The following is a 25,599-nucleotide window of genomic DNA, read 5'->3' on the forward strand; positions in this document are numbered from 1 at the left end:
TTCTATATCTGCTTCTACATGCTTCAAAATGAGCTCTGGACTTCCTCCCTATATCAGGCACTTTTGGTGGCACACAGCATCTTCTCTCTCAGTAGTGGCACCAGGTGTCTCTTTGGTAGGTATCCCTTCTCCTCCGCTTTCAGCCTTTGTGTTTGGAGTGGAGCTAAGGTCCTACTTGCCCTCCATGTGCAAACTCATATCCCAGGCTGGCCAGGCAGGACATTGCCTCCTATCCCCAATGGACCGGTTCAGGAACGGGCAATCCCGTTCAACCCTGAAGCCCCCATGGGAACTACTGGGAAAGATGAGTTCTTCTCACTTTTCTTTCCTATTGAAGTGATTAACCTGAAGCTGCCAGTGGCCACTGCGTGCAGGAAGCCCACCCAAAATGGTGCCAACACAGAGGAGGGGAAGCCGAGAGAGGGAAGGAGAAGAGATGGCCTGCTGTGAGCCCCTGGGTCCGGCCAGCTAGACTCTCTGGATCTACAAGCCAATAAATATAATATCCTTTATGTCTCTGCCAGTTTGATTATTTTCAGTCAAACACAGCCTTCTTCGGATACATATTTTTTTAATTTCAGATTTTTTATTTTTACTTTTCCTATAAAGCCAAACCTTTAATTCCACTAGGGAGCTTTAAATTCTCCCAGTCCTGCATTAAGACGTTGCCAATAGCAAAGTCCAGTTTCCTTGCTTCCCACAGTCCCATTAGCAATTGTTTATTTATCTTCCTGCTGGGCTGCTCCACAGGCTGCTGCCAAACGGCCCTCTGACTGAGTGTTATCTTCCAGGACACGGCTGCCACCTGTGAGTTTTTAAATCCACAGGGGACAAGGGCAGTGAAGAGAATCATATACGGCGATTACGGCCGTATAACAACGTACAGGGATGAGATGTTGTGTAGCTGTTTCTGTTTCCTATTTGAAAAGCTTTCTGAATTGTGACAACTGAGGAAACATGGCCACAACCTTTGCATGAACCTTGGCCCCTCACACCAGATAACTCCTTTGTAATTGGAAAATGAGGTAATTTCTGGATCAGCACAGGCTTCAAGGAAACATGACACATCAATCTCTTGGGCAACAAGAAGCAAATGATCGTCTGAGAGAGATAGCCACTCCTCCTCTGAACCCAAGAAAATGACTGTGCATTTCAAGATGTGATAACAGATAAGATACACAGTAGTAACGGTGAAACAAACAAACTGGCAAGAGTTCGTGAAAGCATTCTGACCTGCGTTTTGGGGAAAAGCATAGGATATGGGCAAATCACCTTTAAAAATATTATTAAAAATACTTTATACAACAAAACAGAGACAATCGACTTTGTAAAATGACTTTTTTTCTCCCAATGACTTTCATGATAAAGCCAGAAACATATTCTGTTCAGAGTGGTTTTGACTTCGAGATGGTCCCTCGGCACGCTGCTCTGTGACTTTGCGGACTTCCGGCCGTGACAGGAGTGCAGGTGTAGTGTCGCCTTCACGGTGTAGGGAAGACAGCTCGGCTCCGAAGGTCTTTGCTGACTAGCTCTGTCCCTAAGCCCGCCAAGCCACCCCCACTTCAAGACTAATCTGCCTCGTTCCCCTAGGCAGTAACCGCCTACCTCCCCAAATCCCACGTCAACCAGGAAAACCGCCTACTCGAACCTCTCAGGTATTTCTGCTGAAAAACTGTAAGAAATGCAAAACTGCAAATACCACGTGACTCCATTTAGATGAAATATCCAAAATAGGCAAATTTATGGACAGAAAGTAGACTCAGGCTGTGGGAGCTGACGGGAAATAGGAGTGATTGCTAGTGGGTATGGAGTTTCTTTCTGGGATGATAAAAACTTCCCAAAATTGGCCATGGCAATGGTTACACATTCTGTGAATGTATTTACTAAAACCCACTGCACTGTATACTTTAAGTGGGTGAATCATATGATGTTTCAGTTATATCTCAAAAAGGTATTACAAAAAACTATGAGAAAATATTTCATATCTACCCTTTTAGGTTTTTAGAATAGAAGGAAAAGGGAGAAAATATTGTACATCTTGAATGTAAGGGAGACCTACTGCCAAGAGGGAAGCATCAGCTTCTTTTTATGTTTAAATCTGTTTTGGTTGCCCCTGCAGGGTGAGTGGGAAGAAGGAGACAATGATTTGTTATTTGAATGGGAAAACAAATCAAACATTTCTCATTTCAAAGAGTCTGTCTTGCATTTGTAAGAATAATGTTTAAACCTCTAAATTCTATGGTAAGGCAAAAATTCTACTCTAGAAATTTATCCTAATAAATACCGTATCATAAGTAGAAAATTACCTATGTATAAAATCATCACTGTGGCACTCTTTGGAAAGACTGATAACAAATGTTCATTAACAGGGGATTGATTAAGTTGTGGTCATTAACACAACAGAAACAATGCATCCATAAAAAATAAATAAGCTTTTTAAGAACTGATATGAAATAAATTCTACAATTTTAAGTTAAGTGAAAAGCAAGGTATAAAACGAAGTGTACAGAATTCAATGATTTGTGTATATAGAGAAAATACACTCATAAAATACTTCTGAAGGTATACAAAAGAAACTAATAATATTGGTTGTTTGGGCGGGAGTAGAAAATGAGGAGTTCAGGGGATAGATATGAGATAAAATACTTTTTATTCATTATCTTTCTGTACCATGTATGAATTTTGAACCATGTATTTACCTATGAAATATAAGTAAATGTGTTTTAAAACTTGCCCTAGCTGGTGTGACTCAGTGGATTGAGTGCCAGAGTGTGAACCAAAAGGTCACTGGTTCAATTCCTAGTCAGGGCACGTGCCTGGGTTGTGGGCCAGGTCCCCAGTAGGGGGCATGTGTGGGAGGCAACCATGTCTCTCTCACACATTGATGTTTTGCTCCCTCTTTCTCTCTCTCTTACCCTCTCTCTAAAAAAATGAGTAAATAAAACCTTTTTAAAAAATCTGTAATAGCCCTGGCTGGTGTAGCTCAGTGGATTGAGTGCGGGCCTGCAAACCACACGACCACAGTTCAGTTCCCAGTCAGGGCACATGCCTGGGTTGCAGGCCAGTTCCCAGCAGGGGACTCACAAAAGGCAACCACACATTGATGTTTCCCTCCTTCTCTCCTTCTGTTCCTCTATAAAAATAAATAAATAAAATCTTTTAAAAAATCTGTAATAAGGAGCATGGTCTTTTAAAATAGAACAGCCTCTTTTAGAGGTGACAATATAAAAAGAATCTGCACTCGAACATGTCAGAGTGACCACAGACATTTGTATTCCCTTCCTCCTGAAACCCCACTCAAGTGACGACGGAGGAGTAAAAAAGGTATAAACACTCAAGGGTAAAAAGAACAAGATATGTGTTCAAGGCTGAAGCCTGGGTAAAGAGAACAAAGGTGGAGGGAAAATGATATATGTACTTGATAGAGCTGTTGAATCATTTGAAAAAAATTAGCAATCATTACATAGAAAACTAAGCAAATATATAAGAAAAAAGATCGTACTGGGCTCAGTAGTGAGTAACACCCACATGGTTGGCGTGTGCTGCCCAGTGAAGAAGCCAAGACCGTGGTGGGCAAAGGCAAGAGGAGAAGGGGTGCAGGTGGGAGACGCTCGTGTGAGTGCGCATGTGTGTGCGCATGTGCTAAATCCTCACCCAACGTACAGAAAATAACTAATGTCCAAGACATCTGCATAAGCAGTTTCTTTATAAATGAGGAGGTAGTTACTAGGAGAAAAAAAACACTAAAAGGGGGTGGGCAGGGGGAATGGTTATCTCTGGAGAGTAGGACTCTGAGTGGGTAAGAGGCAGGGCAGGGGATAAACTTTTTGACTTTTTACTATCTTCAAAGTAAATTTATACAAATAAGTTCTTTAGAAAAACTAAAAAGAAGGTAAAATGTGTATGAACCTGTGGAGGAAGTTCCAGTTTAAAAGAACAATGATAGTTAAGAGAAGAGGCCAGGCACAAGGCAACTTTCCTTCTGACTGCAAAATGAGAAGCACCAAGCTGTGGCTGTCCTCTCTTGCAGCTCTGCTACACAGATAATAAAGGTAGAACCTGAAGAGAAGGAAAACACTACCCTTCAGTAGCACCCTTCAGGTGCTTCATTTGAGACCTCTCATTATGATGGAAAGTAACAATAACTTCAGCTCTACAAATCCAGGAAGTTGCGCCAAGTGGGGAAGTTGGTTATTAAATCAAGGAAGTATGGGGAGCTCAATTGAATGGCTGGGCTGTCTTTGTAACTGGAGTAAATGATAGTATCTAGCATGTCAATTAGATGTTGTTTCTCTGAAGCTCCAAAGTTGTGTTAAGTGTAGATAAGCCCCGACAAATTTTTAAAGATTGGAGGTGAGTGAGTATTCCTCAGGCCTGAGGAAAAAACAGGTTTGGGCTAATGAGCTGTGAAAAATAGCAGCTAAAAATTTGCGAAAACTGTACCCAGTGTCTATCTCTTTAAATATTATTTCCTAATTTTATATTATAATATTAGTATATTACACTGTTAATATAATGTACTAATATTAATATAGTATATTAATATTAATATAATATCATGAAATTCACAAATGGCTCTAACCTGAGGTGCTGCTGCCATTCGTGACGACAGAGGATCCATACAAGAGGAAATTCAAGACTTGGATGTTAACCAGTTCCAATTTTTAACCAGTGATTCTGAAGCACCTCCACTCCACAACATCTTCGGGCTACTGTAGTTGCCCTAAATTTTTTAATTCTACTACCCTCCTCAAAAGAATAAAATAAAACCCGAAGCAGCACCATAAAGCCTAGAGCCCGCTTTGGCAGGGCCGTCCATCAAATAACTCTGGGCGATGGAGCGGAAGGAGCAAGAACGGAGCTGAGAAACACGGAGCCTCAGGAACACTGCGTGATCGAGGGTTCTGTTTTATGCACAGAAATAGGAACAACGCTGCTCTCATACTGAAGGAATAAGTAAGGAAGCAAGCAAACAGAACAGCAATTACTGCTGCTTTGACAGTAATCACTGCCCTATGTGTTCAGAGAAACTTACATGTCAGCTGACCATGGCTGACAAATAAACACAATGTCATTCATTCAATTCTCTTTATGTAGCTTTCAAAGAGTAGAAAAGCACCTCAACCTTCTCTTTATGCTACCAAAAGAAACACATACTGGTAAAAAGAAAATAGGGGCTTCTGAGTTCCCAGGAAACAGTGAGGGGTTCTCTTCTAGACTACCCAGGTAAGAGAATAAAACACTTCGTAACTCCTAAAGACCCCAAGACGGGTAGTCCCGGAGGGAGGACTACCACCTGAACTCCGGATTCATTTCTTTCTAAGTTTGCTGCTGGCATTTCACCTCAAGCCCGTGCAAAGAGCAACTGCAGAATCAGCAGAGCTGACTGATGCGTCAGGGCCTCACTAGTTTGGAGAGAGCCAGAGCCTCCCACAGTTGTCGCCCTGCCTGCAGTTCTGCAAAGACAGGGCTGATCGTTCACATTCTCTGATGTCTCAGGACCTGGAGATGTGCTCTGTGCTCTGGGCACCAAACAGTGATATAGTCAAGACCTAAACATTTCTGAAATTCTTTTTTTCCTCAGTTACACCTGGCCGACTGTCCCGATGAGATGAAGAGGCGAGCACTGGTGACAGGCATGAGGACTGCAGGCACAGCTCAGAAGCTGTGGCTGTTGGGGAATCAGCAACTGTGCCTCGTGGCACTTCCACTGTAGTTTCATATAGAAACCAGGCAGAGACACTATGAATTTCCTCCAAGAGTCCCTCCTCTCTGATAAATGCACTCACACACTAAACACTTCGCCTACAACTTCTAGGAGGGACCAGAGCTAGTCATGGAAGAATGGCTGCTTTTAGCTGAGCTATCTTATCCTTACTGGAAATAAGAGACAGAAATGTATTTCTTTCAACTTTTGTCTAGTCTGAATTTCAGACAACGTTTTAATTCACCTGACAAATGTGGTACATGTTGAGATTTCTCTGTGTTAGTGAGAGTCAGCATATCATATTTCCCATTTATAAATTCTCATCCAAGCAAGCATCTTCACTCCCAACCTTTCCTTTACTACTATGTCGCTGAGCTTAACTTCAAGTCCCTTTTACATCCTCACATACAGTTTTTGACCCACTGACCTAACAGATCCTCTCAGCAACTGAACAAGCTCCATGTCACAGCTTTTAAAACTTACTGGTGAAAGAGCGAACCCTGTGCCACTAGAGAATCCCAGGTAAGGGGGAGCAGGGTGGCTCTTCAGCTGCCGTTTGCCTTGTAGGTCTAGATTATGAACAGCACTTGTATAGACACATCTGGGTGTCTACTAGTAACTTTGCTACTAATTTAACCAGTTGGCTACTGGATTGCAAAACAAGAGATAATAGATATGTTGAATTTTATCTAATTGATATCCTCTGACTTAATAATTTTGTAAATGGAATCACTTTACAAATTATAGAAAAGCTATTAGTATGGTCTGGTTTCTAAGCAACCATTTCATTAAGGAAAGCTCTACTTGGGAAAAACATCTGCTTGTCAGTGAGGTTTCTGCTGTCATCGCATCGATTCATGGGGAAAAAGCCACGGGTCTCCCTGTGATTTGGTGACGCCTAGTTGCGAAAGGTCAGCGGGGGGTACTACAACGGCAGGAGCCATCTGTTTCAATCTGCGTGAGTCCCTGAAACTTGTTACCATGAAATGATTCAGTTTTCCTACATGGCCACATAACTTTTAAAAAATTATCTTTTGATTATAAAAGTAATAAACGTTTATACTGGAAAATGTGAAAAATATAAGAAAAAGGCACAAACAAGGAAATAAAGAGCACTTTGAGATATTGACACTTTCATATTAGATCTCATCTGAAAAATAAATTCAACAGTGAAAAAAACCAGAAAATCATTGGCCTAAAATAATTCCATATTGTTTTACCTTTTTCATCTGCAATTAGGGTGTTTTTTGCAATGGCTCAGGGCTGTGTGTTGGACAACTGAGTTCAGAGATTTGCAGACACAGCCAAATGCAAACACACTGCATTTCACACAAACAGGCTCAAAAAGAGACAGCATCCTCCTCACCAGGGGTGAGGAGTAGGTGATGAAATAGTAACTGTGTGGCATGACACATCACAGATGACCTGTTATAAAACTTCCTTGCTAGGTCAGGTAGATGGCCTAAGACCGTGGTTTTTTTCAACCCCCCCCCCTTTTTTTTTCTTATAAGCAGCAGCAATTTGTTTCATATAAAATCTTTAGAGGGAAGCAGAGTCCTCTTGTTAGAGGAGGGTTGCCGGGTGCTCCGAGCCCACCCAGCCCACCCGTCTTCCCCGATCCCAAGGGTCCTGGGGAACACAGGCATTCACAGTCCTCCCGCTCCCCAGCCCCTCCCTGCCACAGCACTGCAGCTTTGCGGTTCCCTCAGTCCCGAACACGCTCCTTTCCCCTCTGTACTAGTTAATTCCTAATCATCCACCAGATCTCAGTTTACTGGCCACTTCCTCCTTCCCCTCCCTGTCAAGTAAAATGACCCTAAGACAGCTTCTCTTATCACAGTGTACCTTTTCTTCTCCGTGTATTTCCCATTGTTTTTCTGAGATGATTTGATTAATATTTCCCCCTTCCTGCCTTCCCCCACTCTTGACCGTAAATCCCACGAAGGCAGTACATGACTCACAGTGCCCTCCCACCTAGTAAGTGCTCAAAAAATATTTGCTGAATGAATGAACAAACATTTTAAACCACTGAGAAAAAGAAATCAATGGCCAAAAATATTTTACAATTCTTTCTGTCCCTATCTAAAGTCAGGTTACCAATTATGAAAAACAGAAGTTGGATGTAAAGTGCTAGAGTGCTTCTAAAACTGCCTTCTTCTGAGGAAGAAAACTTTCTGGATCATGCCCTGGCAGGTGGGAGAGATGACCTCACTAGGTATTTGGCAGCTCCCTGTTTGTGATCGTCCCCGGAGGCTCAGTGCATTCCCCGCCTCCCAGCCTCTCAGGGACAGCAGAGATACCACGCAGTCAGGAAACAAAACCATGTTTGAAAGTCTAGTATAAGAATGTAAAAATGAGTTGCCAAAACTGCACAGACCCCATTTAACTACACTTCTCCACCACCGCCGAAGAGCTCGACATGACCAAAGAAGCGGAAATTAACGCTTCTGTTAAAAATGTTACACATATGATTCAGCAACAAAAGGAACTATGTCAGGGTTAATAAAAGTATATAATTGGGCTTATTAAGTATGTGAACAGATTCAAGGATTATCGTAGTCACATCTGGTGAGATCAGGAATTTTAATTTGTATTTGAACTGAAGGGTCAAGTAGGCTGCTTGCTCTTCAGTTTGGGAGGGAAAGGTAAGAGCAGGGTGCCCTTCCAGCTGTTACACCAAAGCAGTTCCGGTAAAGTGAACTGATTGGTTAGACAGTAAAGGAATATTTTACTTACTGACGAGTCTAATGAGGAACTTGATAGTTTACTTATGAGCTCTCTCATTATTTTATTCTCCTTAAGTTGCCTTCAAATTCCAACTTTACTAACAAAAGGGTGACTCCAGGGCAGAACTTAAAGAGCTGTTCTTCAGGGAAGATACGTGCACCTCCTTAACGTTTTGTAGACATTTAAGCAACTGACACTTACCCAAGGCACCTCACAATTGCCCCCTTAGCAGTGAATCAGTATTTGTGACGGCTGGCTTACATGGATAGGGAGGTAAAGGGTTTGCAATGAGCTCTGGAAACCAAGAAATTAAGAAGTATTTAATTGGCTGAAAACGTCAGGATCTGGTTCCACGGTTTACTTTTACTGTCTGCAAGAGCAGAGGCCACGATGATTTGAGAGGTAAGAAAATGGAATGGAGGGAGGAAGGAAGCACGGAGAGGGATAAGAGAGCTCTGGACCTGACTCCAGACTCCATCACTCACTGGTTGGCCTTTTACTGGTAACAACCTATGAGCCTGGATTTCTTTGTCTGAAAAATGGATATAATGACTCTCATAGGGTGTGGTAAGGAGTAAACAAAATAATGTTAAGTTACGTCTGATATGTGGTTGGTGCTCAGCAACTCATGAGTGAAAATAAGAAAAAGGACTTACATAAGTAATAATTACCAATAAGCATGGGATCCCAGAAGCCCATCACCAAGACATTACTGGTGGGCTGGTAACAACGAGCCTTTAAAGGTGCCCGAGAGCCCACAAAAAAGCGCAGATGTTGGCACTCTGACCGCTCCACACTGCGGCCCAGCCCCACTCTTCCCTTCACACTCATACTTGCCCTGCTCTTACCCATCTTCCTACCTTTGCTTCTCTTTCATCTTTAATCCCCAATCTCCATCTGCAGGGGTCTAATCCTGCCCATCCATCTCTCAGAGTCCCAAAAGTTCCATGAAAAACTACTGTTCCAAATTTTTTGTTTATTTTTTAAGATGCACAGTTTAGTGATTTCTGGTATCATTTACAAGGTTATACAATGACCACTGTCTAATTCTAAGACATTTTCATCAGTCCCCAAAGAAATCTCATATCTATTACCAGTCACTCCCATCCCTCTCTCCTCCCTTACATTGGCAACCACTAATCTACTTTCTATTGCTATGGATTTGCCTGTTCTGGGTATTTTATATGAATGGAATCATATAATATGTAGTCTTTTGTGTCTGACTTCTTTTACTTACCATGCTTTCAAGGTTCATCCATTTTGTAGCATGAATCAGCACTTCATTCCTTTTTATTGCCAAATATATTCTATTGTAAAGATATACCACATTGTATTTATCCATTTATCAGGGGGTGGATATTTAGGCTGTCTCTGTTGTTTGGCCATTATGAATAGTACCATTATGAGCGTTCACACATTGCTCTTATGTGGGTATGTGTTTTCTTCTCTTGGGCACATACCTAGGGGTGGAACTGGCCGTATGGTAACTGCTTACCCTTTGGAAAACTGTCAGACTGTCTTCCAGAGCAGCTGTACCATTTCACACTCCCATCAGCAGTATATGAGGGTTCTGATTTCTCTGTGGCCTCATAATTTGTATTAAAGTAAGTTATTTTTAAATGTCTTTTATTGGCATGAGAGATGCAACAAATATCAGAAGCTCTATACAGAGAACTACATGTTTACACAACCCGCAATCTCAGCCGACCACATAAATCCTGGGGGTGGATTTTTGAAGCCTCTTTCCTGGTGCCCGGAAAACGATGCAGAGGCCTCCGCCGGTGGGCAGTGGGGCAGGCAGCGTGAGGTAACGTGCTCTCATGCTCCACACACAAGAGATGAGTTTCAAAGATATACACTGAGACTGCTTACAATATAATACTACACGTTGCCAAATGAGCAAAACCACACACACACACACACACACACAATCAAGCAAACATGAGGTCAGCATATTATTAAGTTATAGGAAGAGTAGATTTATAGTGAAACTATTCCCCATAGGCCAGTTGGTTCTCCTGCACCAAGACCATCTGAAAACTCAGCTTTTGCACCTTGGGGGCGGCACCAGCATGGGCACTAGGATTATTTTTCCCTACAGCAAAAGCATCGTCTTCAGAGCCAAAGAGATTTAAGGCTCAAATCTTGATTTTTTTCCTCTGGATGAGACAATATAAGCCTTTATTTCTTTTAAGTATATTTTACTGATTATGCTATTACAGTTGTCCCTTTTTTTCTCCCCTTTGCTCCCATCCATCAAATCCTGGTGCTGACGCTTACTGTCTGGGTCACTTTGAGCCAGTTTCTTAATCTTGTGGAGCCCCAGTCCCCTCACCTGACAGAGAGGAATAATCCCTGACTTTCCAGGTTGCAGTGACTGGCACACAACAGGCACTCGGTAAATGCTGACTTACTGCCGTTTCTCTTATATGGCAATTATCCAGGGAAAATAACAAAACTTGAAGTAGCCAGTTCATCATTTACTTACAGGTAAAAGTACTAAACTGCTAAATATGCTATATATTTTTTTTAATATTTTATTTATTTATTTATTTATTTATTTACTTATTTTTAGACAGAGGGGAAGGGAGGGAGAAAGAGAGGGAAACATCAATGTGTGGTTGCCTCTCATGCGCCCCCTACTGGGGACCTGGCCTGCAACCCAGACATGTGCCCTGACTGGAAATTGAACTGGCAACCCTTCAGTTCGTGGTCTGGCCCTCAGTCCACTGAGCCACACCAGCCAGGGCCTAAACTGCTACATATTCTGATGCAGATATGAATGTACCAATCTTCAACTGATAGTGGGAAACAATGGAGAGACAGTTGAAAAATAAAGCTAATGTAAAACTCAAATGTTCTGGGCTTGACATGCAGTCTCTGACTCGAGGGGAAGGCATCATGCACACTGCCCGGGCTGTGCAAAGATAAGGTGCCGGGAGGTGGGAATCCCTGGGAAATGGGTCCTGTGCCAACTCCACCACTCTCCCAGTTTCTGTGACTGTAGGCAAGTCAGTGCTTCATTTATGAGAGGATTACAATATCTGCTTTTATTGTATTTCAGGACTGTTGACAGAATCAGATCTTTCTAGATGATTAAGCATTACTCAATTTTAATAAATATTATTCATAATCACAATCATAATATTTTTTAAAAGCACAACAATAGGGCCAATTTCTACCATTATTTGAAGTTCTAGATAAGTAATATAGTGTTTTGAAAAGGAAAGAACAAGACTTGGAGGCCAAGAAAAAGGTTCAAATTACTTGCTGTATAATCTTGGAAAAGGGATTTAACCTATCTAAATCTCAGAATCTTTAACTGTAAAACGGGGTTTCTCACATCATACCCAAAAATTAGGTCGAAATGGATCACAGACCTAAAACCATACAACTCTTGGAAGACTACGCAGAAGTAAATCTTTAATACCTTTGGTTAGACACTGATTTCTTAGAAATGACACCAAAAGTGCAAGAAATAAATGAGAATATTGATAAGGTGGACTTCATCAAAAGTAAAAAGTTTTTTTTTAATTAATTAATTTATTTATCTTTAGAGGGGAAGGGAAGGAGAGAGGGAGAGAAATATCAATGTATGGTTGCTTCTCGTGTGTCCCCCACTGGGAACCGGCCTGCAACCCAGGCATGTGCCCTGACTGGGAATCAAACCGCAATCCTCTGGTTTGCAAGCCTGCACTCAATCCACTGAGCTACATCAGCCAGGGCAAAAGTTTTGTGCCTTAAATGACACCATTAGCAAGAGAAGAGACAACCCACAGAATGGCAGAAAATATTCACATCTCATACACTTGATTAAAAACCTGTTTCCAGAATATATAAAGGATTCTTACAACTTAAATAATAATTAAAAAAATTCTTAAAATGGGCAAGGAATCTAAAAAGATATTTCTCCAAAAACAAAATACAAATGGACAATTAGCTCATAAAAAGATGCTCAATATCATCAGTCACTAGAGAAATGCAAATCAAAATCGCAGTGAGAAACCACTTCCCACCCACTAGGATGGGAGTCAAAAACAGACAATAACAAGCATTGGCAAGGATGTAGAGAAACTGGAATCCTCATACACCGCTGACAGAAAAGTAAAACGGTGCGGCAACTTTGAAAAATGGTTTGGCAGTCCCTCAAAAATTAAGTACACAGTTATTATGTGACCCAGCAATTCCACTTCTGGGTGTATACCCAGGAGAAATGAAAACATATGCCCACAGAGCAACTTGTACATAAATATTCATAGCAGCATTATTCATTATAGTCAAAAGTGAAAATAACCCAAATGAACATCAATCAACTGATGAACAGAGAACAATATTGTTAGTCAATACAATAAAATGTTTTTCAGCTTGATGATGTAATGAAGTACCAACCTATGCTACAACATGAATGAACCTCAAAAACATTAAGTGAAAGGAGCCAGACAAAAGATCACACATTGTGTGATTCTGTTTACATGAAGTGCCCAGAATAAGCAATCCCACAGAAACAAGAAGTGCGTCAGTGGTTGCCAGGGGCAGGGGCAGTAAGTAATGTACAGTGACTGATAATAGACACCACGTTTCTTTTTTGAAATTATGGAAAAGTTCTAAAATTAGACAGTGGTAGTAGTTGTGCTACTCTCTAAAGATACCAAGAATCACTGAACTGCACACTTTAAGTGGATGAATTTCAGGTACGTCAATTGTAGCTCAAATAAGAAGTTTTAGGGGGAGGCTGGGATGGGAGAAATAGACAAAAAACTGTACTTGAAAAATAACTAAATAAAATTATTTTTTAAAAAAGAAGTTTTAAAAATGGTGATAATGCCTGTTTCCCAGAACTACTTTAAGAATTGACTAAGGTAGCATATATGAGAGACGTTTGCTAAAGGCTCATTTGTTAATTAGGTGGTACAGAAACCAGGTCAGGACATAAAAGAAATCTCCCCATTTTAAGGACATAAGTGGAGATGATAAACTTCACAAGGCTGTGTTCCAAATTTCAATGCCAGATCCAATTAGATAGATGGCCCTTGAAGGGGTAGAATTATTTTCAGTTAATGGTTTCCCAGCGTACTTCATTTGAGGTGGAACTCTGAGAACGAGATAGGGAGTTTGGTCTCCGACAAGTTAAGATTTGTAACACTGCTCAGTTGAAACGCTGTAAAAACAAGTTCACCGTTGAGTATACCTTCCCCCCTGGAGGGCCCTTTGCCTTCTCTTTCCTTGGCTCTTTTGTCAGAAATGAAAACTGAAAGGAAGAGTCAGTGCGATCTGCTTGGGCATGTCTAGATGCCGAGATTCTCTTCACTACACATGCCGACTTACTTGTACCTCTCAAGCTTGGCTCAGAATCTAGGTTCTTCTATTTTGTTTTGTTTCTTTTGGGGTTTTTCCCCCCTTTTTCAATGAGGCTGGTGGTTTTATCCAAAAATCCTTTTGACACTACAGGGAGCACTTGGATCCCTGAAATACATCTGCCTCTGGTGTCGCTTTCGGTACGTCCTTCAGTAATTGAAAGTGACTGGGGAGACACGTGAGCAGACCCACAGTATGGTACGTAACCTGGCTGTGACACCATATTTGAAGATTATCACTATGTGTTCATCACATTCTTTACTAAACACCGATTTCAAAACTGAAGTTTGAAAATGCCCAAATCACCGAATATAAGTCATGGGACTCTCAAGGACATATTTTTAACTCCAATTTTGGAAAAAAGAAGAACTTCCACTTCTTATCTTATGTAATACTCCCATGTCACTTAAAATTGTTTTAAACAATGAAAAAAAGAATATACAGAGTCTTAAAAGGGGGAGACACTTAATGGCGATCGTCCATTTATAAACTGGGTTATAACTGGGATTCAGCAAAGTGGTTTATAATCCTCTGCCTGCGGAGGCTGCTCCCGAGCACGTGAGGGCAGCTGCTATAATAACTAAGTCAACCATCACTTTTTTACTAGGGCTAAAAGTAGATACAGGCAATCTTCCATAAAATTAAAATGTAACTCTTAGGGAACTTAGTTCTCAGGTTGTTGTGAGGGGCAGGTAACACACACATAAGAAATTCCTACATCAGGTATCAATACACATCTGTCTGTTGAATGAATGAATGAGCTTATTTAATTCCCTTCTGCCCTATGCTAACACTGCAAAGTTGGTAAAAAATTACAAAAGAAATCCAAAATATCAATAAATTAAGTAAAAGGTATATTGTAACTTTTACGTGGAGCCATTCAGGCAGCCTAGAAAAGGAAAACATTAAACACACACTCCCCCAAACTAAAGCCACTGAAGTCACAGCTAAGCACTCCTAATGCTGCGGGACATTTACGAGTGGGCTGGTCCCGTCTGAGTGGAAGTCCGCATGGCTTGGCTCCTGCAGTGCTTTAGGCCTGGGCACAGAACACTGGCAATAAGGGTGGGAAAATTCGGTTCCTTCTTTTCTTAGTGGGAAATTCACCTAAGGCCTTGGTCTTTAAGTGTACGTTATAAACACCAAAAACATCAATTAATTCAAACTCGTCCATCGAGGGGAGCTGAGAACAGAAATTACACCTCTACCTCCCATGTTCTTCATCACCAAATTAGCTACTAACTGATTAGCACACCAATTAAAATGACTAAATACAAACACAAAACCAACAGTTGTGATTTTTATAGCAGGCCCTAGGGGCTAATGAGCTCAATGGGCTAATCAGCTAAGAAGCTTGTTTCAAACAGCAATGTTGCCACATTAGAGGGACACACTGAGGCTTCCCAAACCCCCAGCCCTAAAAAAAAAATCAATGAGAAACATCTCCGTCACATTATTACAGTTTCTCAGGAAAAGTACAGAGTGACTTGTTTTCTAAGACTTATTAATTATAGGCATTTTAATTACAGGCACTTCATTGATTTATTTAATTCCCATAAATACCATCATTGTCGTGCAGCTTCCTGAGCCCTGTCAGGTTCCAGACTGACTTCAATTGCTAGACTCTGGCCTCTCGGCTGCAGGGAATGACTTTCTCTCTTGAAATCTTGACTCTTTCAGCTTCTTTTCTCACCTAATTGTCCTTTAACCTCTTTGGGTGATCGTTTTGCCTCCTTTGAAGAATTCCCTTTTTGCTTTTTAACCTAGACACACCTCACTGTTACATGTTTCACATATAGTAGGCGCACAATAGATGTTTGCTGAATAAAGAACAAATCCCAAGGCTCCGGCCTTCATGATTGTATATTTTGCCCTCTGTACTCTTTTTTAAGCTTCAACTACTAGCTCTGTACAGAGTCAATTAGACCCAAATTATACCAAGAGATAAGTAGTCAGTAAGGATCCGTACGTGCCTTTGTGCTCACAGAGAAACCCTGTCTTTTGCAGGCAATCAGCATGAAGGACTGCATTACTGGCTTCAGTTCTTCATGCCTCCTTGCATCCATGCCCTTTACTCTGTGATTTGGCAGTTTATCCCACTAAAGGGACAGAGTATATTTCTCCACCACATGCCTTGCTTTAGTCAACAGAATGAGGCAGAAGTGATAGGATTACAGCTCCAAACTTAGGCCTGAAGAGGCCTCTTGAGTTTATTCTTGCTCTCTTACACTGCTGCTGTCACCAAGGGAGTATGCCCTGGCAGGCCATCAGGCCGGGGATGATTGGAACATGTTTGGCAGAGCCACCACCGCTGGCTGACAGGCCTCCAGGGAGAAGCAGAGCTTCTGGACCAAGCCCACCCTAGGTCAGCTGAGCCACATGGGCCTATAGATGTGTGAATGATGGCAAATGACTGGTGTTTTAAGCTACTGAGTGTTGGGGTAGATTGCCATGTAGCAATAACTAACTGACAGGATCAGCCTGCTCAAGCTTTAGATCTGAGAGGGCACAGAGATCACCATGTCGTTACCTAGCCATCAAACAGTGGAAGCACAGTGGTCCTCCCTCACCAGCAGGTACGCTTTCCCTGGCTTCAGTTACTGTGATCAATCATGGTCCAAAAATATTAAAGGAGAGATTCCAGAAATAAACAGATCATGAGTTTTAAACTGCTCGCCATTCCGAGCACACAATGAAATCTCCCAGCACACAGCTCTACCCCACCTCGGACATGATCACCCCCTGTCCAGCGGGCCCACACAGCAGACACCACCTGTGCACTAGTCACTCTGCAGCCACCTTGGTCCTCAGGTCTATCAGATCAACGGTCACAGCACCACAGTGTTTGTGCTCAAGTCACCCTTACTGCACTTAACAGTGGCCCCAAAGCCCAAGAATAATGATGCTGGCATGTGAATACACCACAGGAAGGGGTAAAGTACTTCCTATAAGCGACAAGGCCAAAGTTCTCAAATTAATATGGGAAAAAAGTCATATGTTGAGGTAGAAACAAACCTTCTATCCATGAAATTGTGATGAAGGAAAAAGAAAGTTGGGCTAGTTCTGCTATTGCACTGCAAATTGCAAAAGTAGCCTGCATGGCACCTAATAAGTGCTTAGTCGAGACAGAAAGGCATCAAATGTGGGTGGAAGGAATGAGAAGAAAATGTGTTCTGACTGACAGCAACGTGTAGTGCCAGAAAGCACTGAGCCTGCAGAAAGACCTGAGCAAGTGACCCTCCGAAACGAGGGACACCAAGAGATCTACTGCAAGTGAGAAGTAGTTACACAGACTCAGGAATAGGTTTGGACTGAATAATATAGAAATGACTGAAAAAGGTGTGGCTGCCCATGAAGATGCTGCCACATTTCCGGCAGAGTTGAGGAAGTTGATTACAGTTCAGACATCCACTGGGAGACTTGGAACATACCACCTGCAGTAAGAGGGGACCGCTGCTCCATACAAGTCACTGATGTGGAGTGCACGTTCAATGGCTCCTGGCGTGCTCACAGAGTGGTGCAACCCCATGCCCTTTAGCTATCACCTCCCAACCCTTTCTCCCCTCCCTGCATCCCCTGGCAACCACTCATCTACTTCCTGTTTCTATAAATTTGCCCATTCTAGACATTTCACATAAAGGAACCATAAAACATGTGTTTTTTTGTGACTGGCTTCTTTCACTTAACAATGTTTTCAAGGTTCATCCATGCTGCAGCAAGTTTCATTCATTAATTTTTTAACAGCTAAATAACATTCCATCATACGCACATACCATCTTTTGTTTATCCATTCAGCAGCTGATGAACATTTGTGCTGTTCCCACCTTTGGGCTCTTATGAACACCCACGTACAAGTTTTTGTGTGGACGGACGTTTTCATTTCTCTTCGGTACATTACTAGGACTGTGACTGCTCAAGTGGTAACTCTACATGTGTCTTTTCAAGGAATAACCGGACTGGTTTCCAAAGGGGTGTATAATTTTGCACTCTTATTTAGCTCCCTTTTACAGTAAGAAACTGAGGCCCAGAGAGATTAAGCAATTTGCCAGAGTTCTTCTAGCTGAGAAGCAGGGAATGGGAGCCGCATCCAGGTGCTTTGTCTCCAGAGCCCTGGCTCCCTATGACCGGAGTCGAGAGACGTGTGAGTTCATTCTGTCTCATCACGTCTGCCTTGTGCCCTTTTGGGTGACTAATCCTCTACCCCCAATTTCATGAGCTCCCTCCCTATATCTGGGATCCAAAAACTAATACAGATGTGGATGACAGCAAAGAATCACAAAAGAGAAAGAAAAGTACTGCAAAAAATGTTTTGAAGAAGAAACATTAAATACCCTGAGATCATGTGAGTTTAAAGAGAGAGCAAAGGTACATATTGACAGTAGTCAAATACATAAAAGGTTAGTGTAATAAGAGCTCATATGTGAGCCATTCTTTATCTCCTTGAATTACAGGAAGTGGGATTTAGTCCACAGAATAAGTAAACATAAATAAGGCCTCCTCAGCATTGAGAGACACTGAAACTCCACAAGGACCCTGTGGGAACCCTCCGGGAATCGGAAACCAAGTCATGGAGAGGCTACAGGAAGGTCAGCAGTCCTGTGGCTCTGTGCCTTTAGAAACTGGTGTAAACATACATGACGGACATAGACTCAAGTCCTTGAACCAGGACTCACTTACCCTGGATGGCAGACAGATACACAAAGGTGTCTTCATGCTCCAGGTTCTCCAAGAATATCTGGAACCACAAAATACAGCAGTGATGTGACTCAAAAGAGCAGGCAGGATGGAGACTCTAGTAGCAGCCTCAAAAGAATAAGTGCTTTTCTACTCATCTGTCTTAGCTAGCTAGACATCGGCCTGACTTTAAAGTCTTATGGAGAAAATAGCACATAAGTTTGAAGTCCCATTTTTATAATAGTTGAAAAAGGCAGTGTTAAAAGAAGTAGTCATGTATACACCAGGAATAGGCATGGAAACCAAAATCTGGAGGAAAAGTCCATGAGAGCCCATGGTGGACAACGCTCTCACGTATGACATGACAGACTACAGGCCATGACACACAGAAGGCCAGGCGAGCGGTCATGCCCAACTGGTGGCACATGTGCTGTAATTTGATCCTTCTCTCTTGCACTCAGAAAGCACATGGAAATACAAGCGAGAGATGAAAACGTTATTATCGGGATACCTTTAAATCTATTCTAATTCATTTTTCAAAATCTTTTCCAAATTCGAGCACTTCAGCTGACATTAATAACAAACTGCTCTCAGCACATCTCACAATTTAGGGACATACCAGGGCATGTCACCCAGTGTGGGTCCTGTTATCCAGAAAATACGACAGTGACATGTTAGGTTTAGGCCCTCACAGGAGGGTGAGAGAAAGACAGTGGCCGTGTGCCTGTCCCTCCTGCTTGATGTCTAACGGAAGCGGGGTGGCTGTTCCATTCATAGTGTCTCATCTTTCACTGGCACAGCGATTCCTGACATGCACTGGGGGTGCTGGTCTCCGCATGGGCAGCACGTCAGGGGGCCTACGACTCATTCACTGGGAAGATGGCCAGGTGGAAAAGGTGGGGATCATGTATGAAATAAAGGAAGCTGAATCCAGGTAGCAGTGTGGGTAGCAGTGTGGGAAGAAAGAGGAAAAGATAAATTTGAAACGTTTCTTAGAAGAAAAAAAGCAACAGACGGGACTTTGATGACCTATTTATTATGTACAGCAGAGGGGGATTAAACAAGTTTAAAATTCAAAAGATGTTCACTCCATTCACCATTAAATAGGAATGTGAAGGGGTATTTTTAATGATTTCTCAAAAAAAGATATATAATTTGAGGTTTTCAGCAACATTTAATGACAACAAGTCCTTGACACATTTCCATTCCTTGCTTTTCTCTTCTACAAAGTGGGAGCTGGGGGTGGGGGGTGGAAATACCAATACTGCAGCCTACAGACAATGCCTGAAAGGTATAGGGCCTGGCTCAATAAGTAGCAGTTACTTTTATATTGTTGATTCTAATACTTTAGTGACTAAAAAATAAACGTCTCCAATCAGACTTATACTTCTTAGTCTAATGGCTAAACTATATGGAAGAGATAATAATGAAGCAGCAGCCAACCTTTACTTGGTGCTCAATATGCCCAGCACTGTAACTAGAGCTTTACATGGATGGTTTTATTTTAAATCTTTCAACATAAAGTTTCTACACTTTACAAACGTAGAAATCAAGACAGAGAGTTTAAGTGACTTGTGTAAAAAAATGGATCTGGAATTCGGTCGGCAGCCTCTAGACCACTTGCTCTTAACAAGCACTAAGGTCAGGACAATTTCCACAAAAGGGAAAAGACCCCCAGCTCAGCACGTATGTTCTCCCACATCAGTCTATGCCGAACGCCCCTCTAAAGGGGCGCCCAGAGAAAACAGGTGGCTTATCTGGCTGGATCACAGTGGTGACACTGAATCTTTTTACCAGAAAAATACTTTCCCAACTCTGGAAATTTGGTTGTGCTGTTCCTTCCCCTCTTATTTCACATGCTCAAACTTCACTAGTTTTTAAGGCCATATCAAGATCTACTTCCTTCAGAGTTCAGCTCTCTTCCTTGTATGACTGTCCATAGCATTTCCTGCCTGTAAAAATTCTGGTGATCTCTTCATGTTCAATTTAGCCTTGTGTGGTTACCCAGGTCTTTCCTATGCCTACGTCTTGCCTCCTCAGAACAATTACACGTTCCCTGAAAGCACCCAGACAGGGATGATACAGTCAGGCTCCAGCAAGGCTGCCCCACCCTGCGTGTGTGTGTTTGTAACCTGTTCCACTCACCTTGAGAAGCTTCTCTTGTATCTCAAGGGCTCTTGCTTCTCTCTGCTCTATCCAGTGAGAAAGAGTTCGCAGGGCAGCAGCCCGTGTTGGAATTTGAGGATCATAAGCAGATAAAAGAACTTCCTGGAGCTGTTCTGTGGTTACGCTTCTAGTTTTCTGGCTTGTAGTAGTGCTGGGCTCACTGACCTCTGGAGGACTGAGTGGAGCACTAGATTCTCGGCTGGTTTGGTTGGGTTTCCCAGGGCTTTGCTGTTGGTTGAGCTGGCCATGGGGCACATCAGTGTACCTCTCACGACTGTTTTGTTGCTGCCCTTCTATTTTCCCTTCTGGGTCCTTTTTGCTCAGGGCACTCTGGGCAGCCACACTGACAGCCTCGGTGGAAAAGGCCCCATGGGTAGAGATGGTGATGCGGAGGTCCGCAGCAAGTTCTTGGATGACAGGGTCCGGGTACGTGAGGGAGACCTTCTCCAAGAGAGACAGCAATTGCTTCAGGACAGCAAAGTCACTTGATTTCAACTACAAGATGAAAGGAAAAATGGCAAGCCCAAATGAATGTAGCGGATGTTAACAAGACTTGAACCTAAGGCAACAAACACATCCTGAGTAAAAGGGACAGGGAGCAAATCTTGTGCCTGGTAGCCTGAGTCTGGCACTAATAACCCTTGTTGAATAATTACAACAAAAAACATTTATTGAGACTTCCCGCCAAGATGGAGGTGTAGGTGGAAACACTGTGCCTCCTCGCACAACCAAGTTTAAAGACAACAAAGTTTTAGTAACAAAAATGCAACCAAAACACAGAAAATTGAACAAAAAAAAGTATGACAACAATGAACCATTCAGCCAGACTGGTAAGAGGGGCAGAGCCAGTGGCTGGGGGAGCAGGGTTGTGCAGGAAAAGTCAGCTGGACCGACCCAGGCACCGGCGGCAATTGGCGGATCGTGTATCCCAGGCATGGGGGTGCAACAGGCAGACCCAGTGAAGGTGCAAGGCAGCAGGCTGACTCTGGTCACACATATGCGTGCAGATAAACCAGGCAAAGGACTGAGCAGTGAGACAGACCACACAGGCCCCAGCGGCGGGAAGCAGCAGAGGGGACCACTACTGCCCCATTCTGATCCCACCCCCACATACAGCGCCAAAACCCAGCAATTGGGTGGCCCCACCCTGCTGAACACCTAAGGCTCCGCCCCTTATACGTAACAGGTGCAACCAGACCAAAACATTATGGCTCAAGAACAGCTCAAAACCCCAGAGCCAATACTTCCGAGTGACCAAGAAATAGCCAACCTATCTGATGCACAGTTCAAAACACTGGTGATCAGGATGCTCACAGAACTGGCTGATTTTAGTCACAAATTAGAGGAACAAATGAAGGCTAAACTAATTGAAATGAAGGGAAATGCACAGGAAACCAATAGTGATGGAAAGAAAACTGGGACTCAAATCAAGGGAGTGAACCAGAAGGGAGAAAAAAATGACCAAACAGAAAGGAATGAAGAAACAAGAATTCAGAAAAATGAGGAGAGGCTTAGGAACCTCCAGAACATCTTTAAACGCTCCAACATCCGAATTATAGGGGTACCAGAAGGGGAAGAGGAACAGCCACAAATGTAAAACTTATTTGAACAAATAATAAAGGAGAACTTCCCCTATCTGGCAAAGGAAATAGACTTCCAGGAAATCCAGGAAGCTCAAAGAGTCCCAAAGAAATTGGACCCAAGGAGGAACACGCCGAGGCACATCATCATTACATTAGCCAAGATTAAAATGAAGGAGAGAATCCTAGAAGCAGCAAGAGATAAGGGGACAGTCACCTACAAAGGAGTTCTCATCAGATTGTCAGCTGATTTCTCAAAAGAGACCTTACAGGCAAGAAGGGGCTAGAAAGAAGTATTCCAAGTCATGAAATCCAAAGACCTATACCCAAGATTGCTCTATCCAGCAAAGCTTTCATTTAGAATGGAAGGGCAGATAAAGTGCTTCTCAGATAAGGTCAAGTTCAAGGAGTTCACCATCACCAAGCCCTTATTATAAGAAATGTTAAAGGGACTTATCTAAGAAAAAGAAGATAAAAAAGATGAACAGTGAAAGGACAACAAACTCACAGTTATTAACAACCACACCTAAAACAAAAACAAACTAAGAGGACAGCTAGATCAGGAGTGGAACCATAGAACTGAAGATCACATGGAGAGTTAACAATGGGGGAGTGAGAGGAGGAGAAGGGAGGAGAATGTATAGTTAATAAGTAGCATGGATGGTAGGTAGAAAATAGATAGGGGGAGGGCAAGAATAGTATGGGAAATATGGAATCTAAAGAACTTGAGACACATGGACATAAACTAAAGGGGGGAATGTGGGGGAGGGGTGTTCTGGGTGGAGGGGAATGAAGGGGGGAAATAGGACAACTGTAATGGCATAATCAATAAAATATATTTTAAAAAACATTTACTGGATACTTACCATGTATAGGTACTTTTATAAGTTAAAAAATGTCAGTAATGTACATTATTACTCTTAATTTGTACAATCTGAGGAGCAGGACATGGTATCTTATGGCTTTAATTTGCATTAGCCAGGCTAACAGCACTATTAATTATCTTTTCATGTTTATAGAATGTCTGCATTTCTTTTTCTGTGGACAGACTGTTAACATCCTTTGGACCCACTTACCTATGAAACTATTTATCTCTACCGCTATTCTCACCAAATCTGATTTTAATACTCAATCATATCATAAAATGATTTTCCTGATTATTGTATTTTTTATTTTTACATACCTATTGCCATACAAAGATGAGTTCACACTAGCAAAGTACTTAGTGCCTGACACATAGTAAGTACTATGTAAATATTTAAAAAATAAGTGTGATAAACAAAACACACATATTCATATCTCTATGATCTAGTTAAAATTATTTCCTTTTTAAACAGAGGGAAACTGAGGCAGAGAACAATTAAACAACATGTCCAAGGCCACATAACTTGGAGATGGTAAGACATGAACTCAATGAGTCTGGCTCCAGAGCCTGTATCTTACCCAACACCCTACGTGGTCTCACTTGAACAAGCAAAGCTGTGATCTAAAGCGGCTGGTTAGCATATGATGGCACCTTAGGTCTGGAACAGAATGGGACAATAACTGGTAAAAGGGAATTTCTCCTAGAAAGTACAAGTGAAGTTTACATAGGATTTTGGGTTTTTTCCAGGAGATTTGCTGTAATAATGCCATAGGCCTTGATAGGAAAGATACACGTGCAGTTAGTGAAGAAAACAAGAATCGGTGAGAATCTTTGTTTGAAAATGGTGGAAAAATTATCATATGAGGCTTTGCGAGTCCTTGATAACTTGAAAACCTTGCAGGTTTTAAGTCCTTGTTAGAATAAGGCAGGGTATTTATTACTTATTCATTCACTTGTTTCATTATCCAACCAACCAACCAATTAACCAACTAAGTGTTTTTGTAGGACCCATCCAACGTTCTCACTTCACAAGACAAGTCCGCAGAATCGCTACTGTTCGCTTTCCCCACAGCTGCCCTCCAAAGTAAATAAAAACCTGCAGCACATGACAGGTTAGTACATGCAGAATGTCACCATACACTCCCTCAGTATTCTTTGTTTAAACAGTTAGAAACTAATGCAAAATTGGCATAAGGTAGAAGTTCTAGTTCTGTAACGTATGTCAGCTTATCTTCATGTGTAAAACAACTGACCATTCCCATGGGACGGTATCTTAAGGAAGACAATATGTATGTTTACAGTGAAGGCATATGTCACCTAAGAAAAACGTAAATTTTATCAGGAATCTAGTGGAACTGGAAAAGACATTTTAGAGTAATTTTGCTAGTGTTGTCATTATGCTAGACTTCATTCAGTACCTCTGTTGTATTATGGGCCTTTGTTTTTTAAGCATCTGAAATGGGAGTATATTCTTATATCTACAGTACATGGACTCTCTTTCACTTCTATTACATACAACAATTTCTTAAAACAACAACAACAAATAGACCAATGGGATCAAATAGAGAGCTCAAGAACAGACCTAGGCAATACCATGAAGAAAAGAGACTTTTCAACACATAGGGATGGAACAATTGGACACTGATGTGTGAAGGGAAAGAAAAAGGAAGGAAGGGAGGGAGGGAGGGAGGGGAAAAAAGGAAGAAAGAAAGAATCCAGACACAGACCTTACATTATCACAAAAATTAATTCAAAATAGATCAGCAACTAAATTTAAAATGTAAAACTAAAAAATTCCTACAAGATAATATAGGAGAAAAATCTAGATGACCTTGGGTATGGTGATGACTTTTTTTCAGTTAAAAACCCAAGAAAAAAAAACCATGAAGGAAATGTCTGATTTTAGACTTCATTAAAATTAAAAACTGCTCTGCAAAAGACACTGTCAAGAAAAAGAGAAGATGAGCCACAGACTAAGAGAAAAAATTTTCAAAAGACACATCTGATAAAGGACGGTTATCCAAAATATACATAGAACTCTTAAAAGTCAACAATAAGAAAACAAATAACCCAATTAAAAATGAGCAAAAGACCTGAACAGACACCTCACCAAAGAAGATATACAGATACACAGCATATCAAATCCTATGCCATCAAGGAACTACAAATTAAAACAACAATGAGATACCACTACATACCTGCTAGAACAACTAAAATCTAAAACAACACCAAATGCTGGCAAGAATGTGGAGCAACAAGAACTCTCATACATTGCTGGGAGGGATGCAAAATGGTCCAGCCACTTGCAAGACAGTTTGGCAATTTCTTACGAAACTAAACATACTCTTGTCTTATGCTCCAGCAACCCTGCTCCTTGTATTTGCCCAAATGAGTGAAAACTTATGGCCATAAAACCTACACAGAGATATTTATAGTAGCTTTATTCGTAACTGCCAAAACTTGGAAGCAAACAGGAGGTCGTTCAGGAGGTGAACATATAAGTAAATTGTAGAACATCTACACAG

At 41.7% G+C, this 25,599-nt stretch overlaps 1 protein-coding gene across 1 annotated transcript in view; it reads right to left on the minus strand.

Annotated features, from left to right (window-relative positions):
* Nucleotides 1-25,599, minus strand: part of TANGO6 (transport and golgi organization 6 homolog) — a 158,056-nt gene that overhangs the window by 70,660 nt on the left and 61,797 nt on the right. Inside the window, exons 13-14 of the mRNA XM_037162706.2 lie at nt 20,609-21,124; nt 18,467-18,524 (exon numbers count right to left, since the gene is read on the minus strand). Of these exons, the coding sequence (XP_037018601.2) occupies nt 18,467-18,524; nt 20,609-21,124 (574 nt within the window). The remainder of the gene's footprint in view (nt 1-18,466; nt 18,525-20,608; nt 21,125-25,599) is intronic.

This window comes from Artibeus jamaicensis, unplaced genomic scaffold (genome assembly GCF_021234435.1).
Source record: "Artibeus jamaicensis isolate MK-2021 breed Jamaican fruit bat unplaced genomic scaffold, CSHL_Jam_final contig_464, whole genome shotgun sequence".
Classification (NCBI taxonomy): Eukaryota; Metazoa; Chordata; class Mammalia; order Chiroptera; family Phyllostomidae; genus Artibeus; species Artibeus jamaicensis.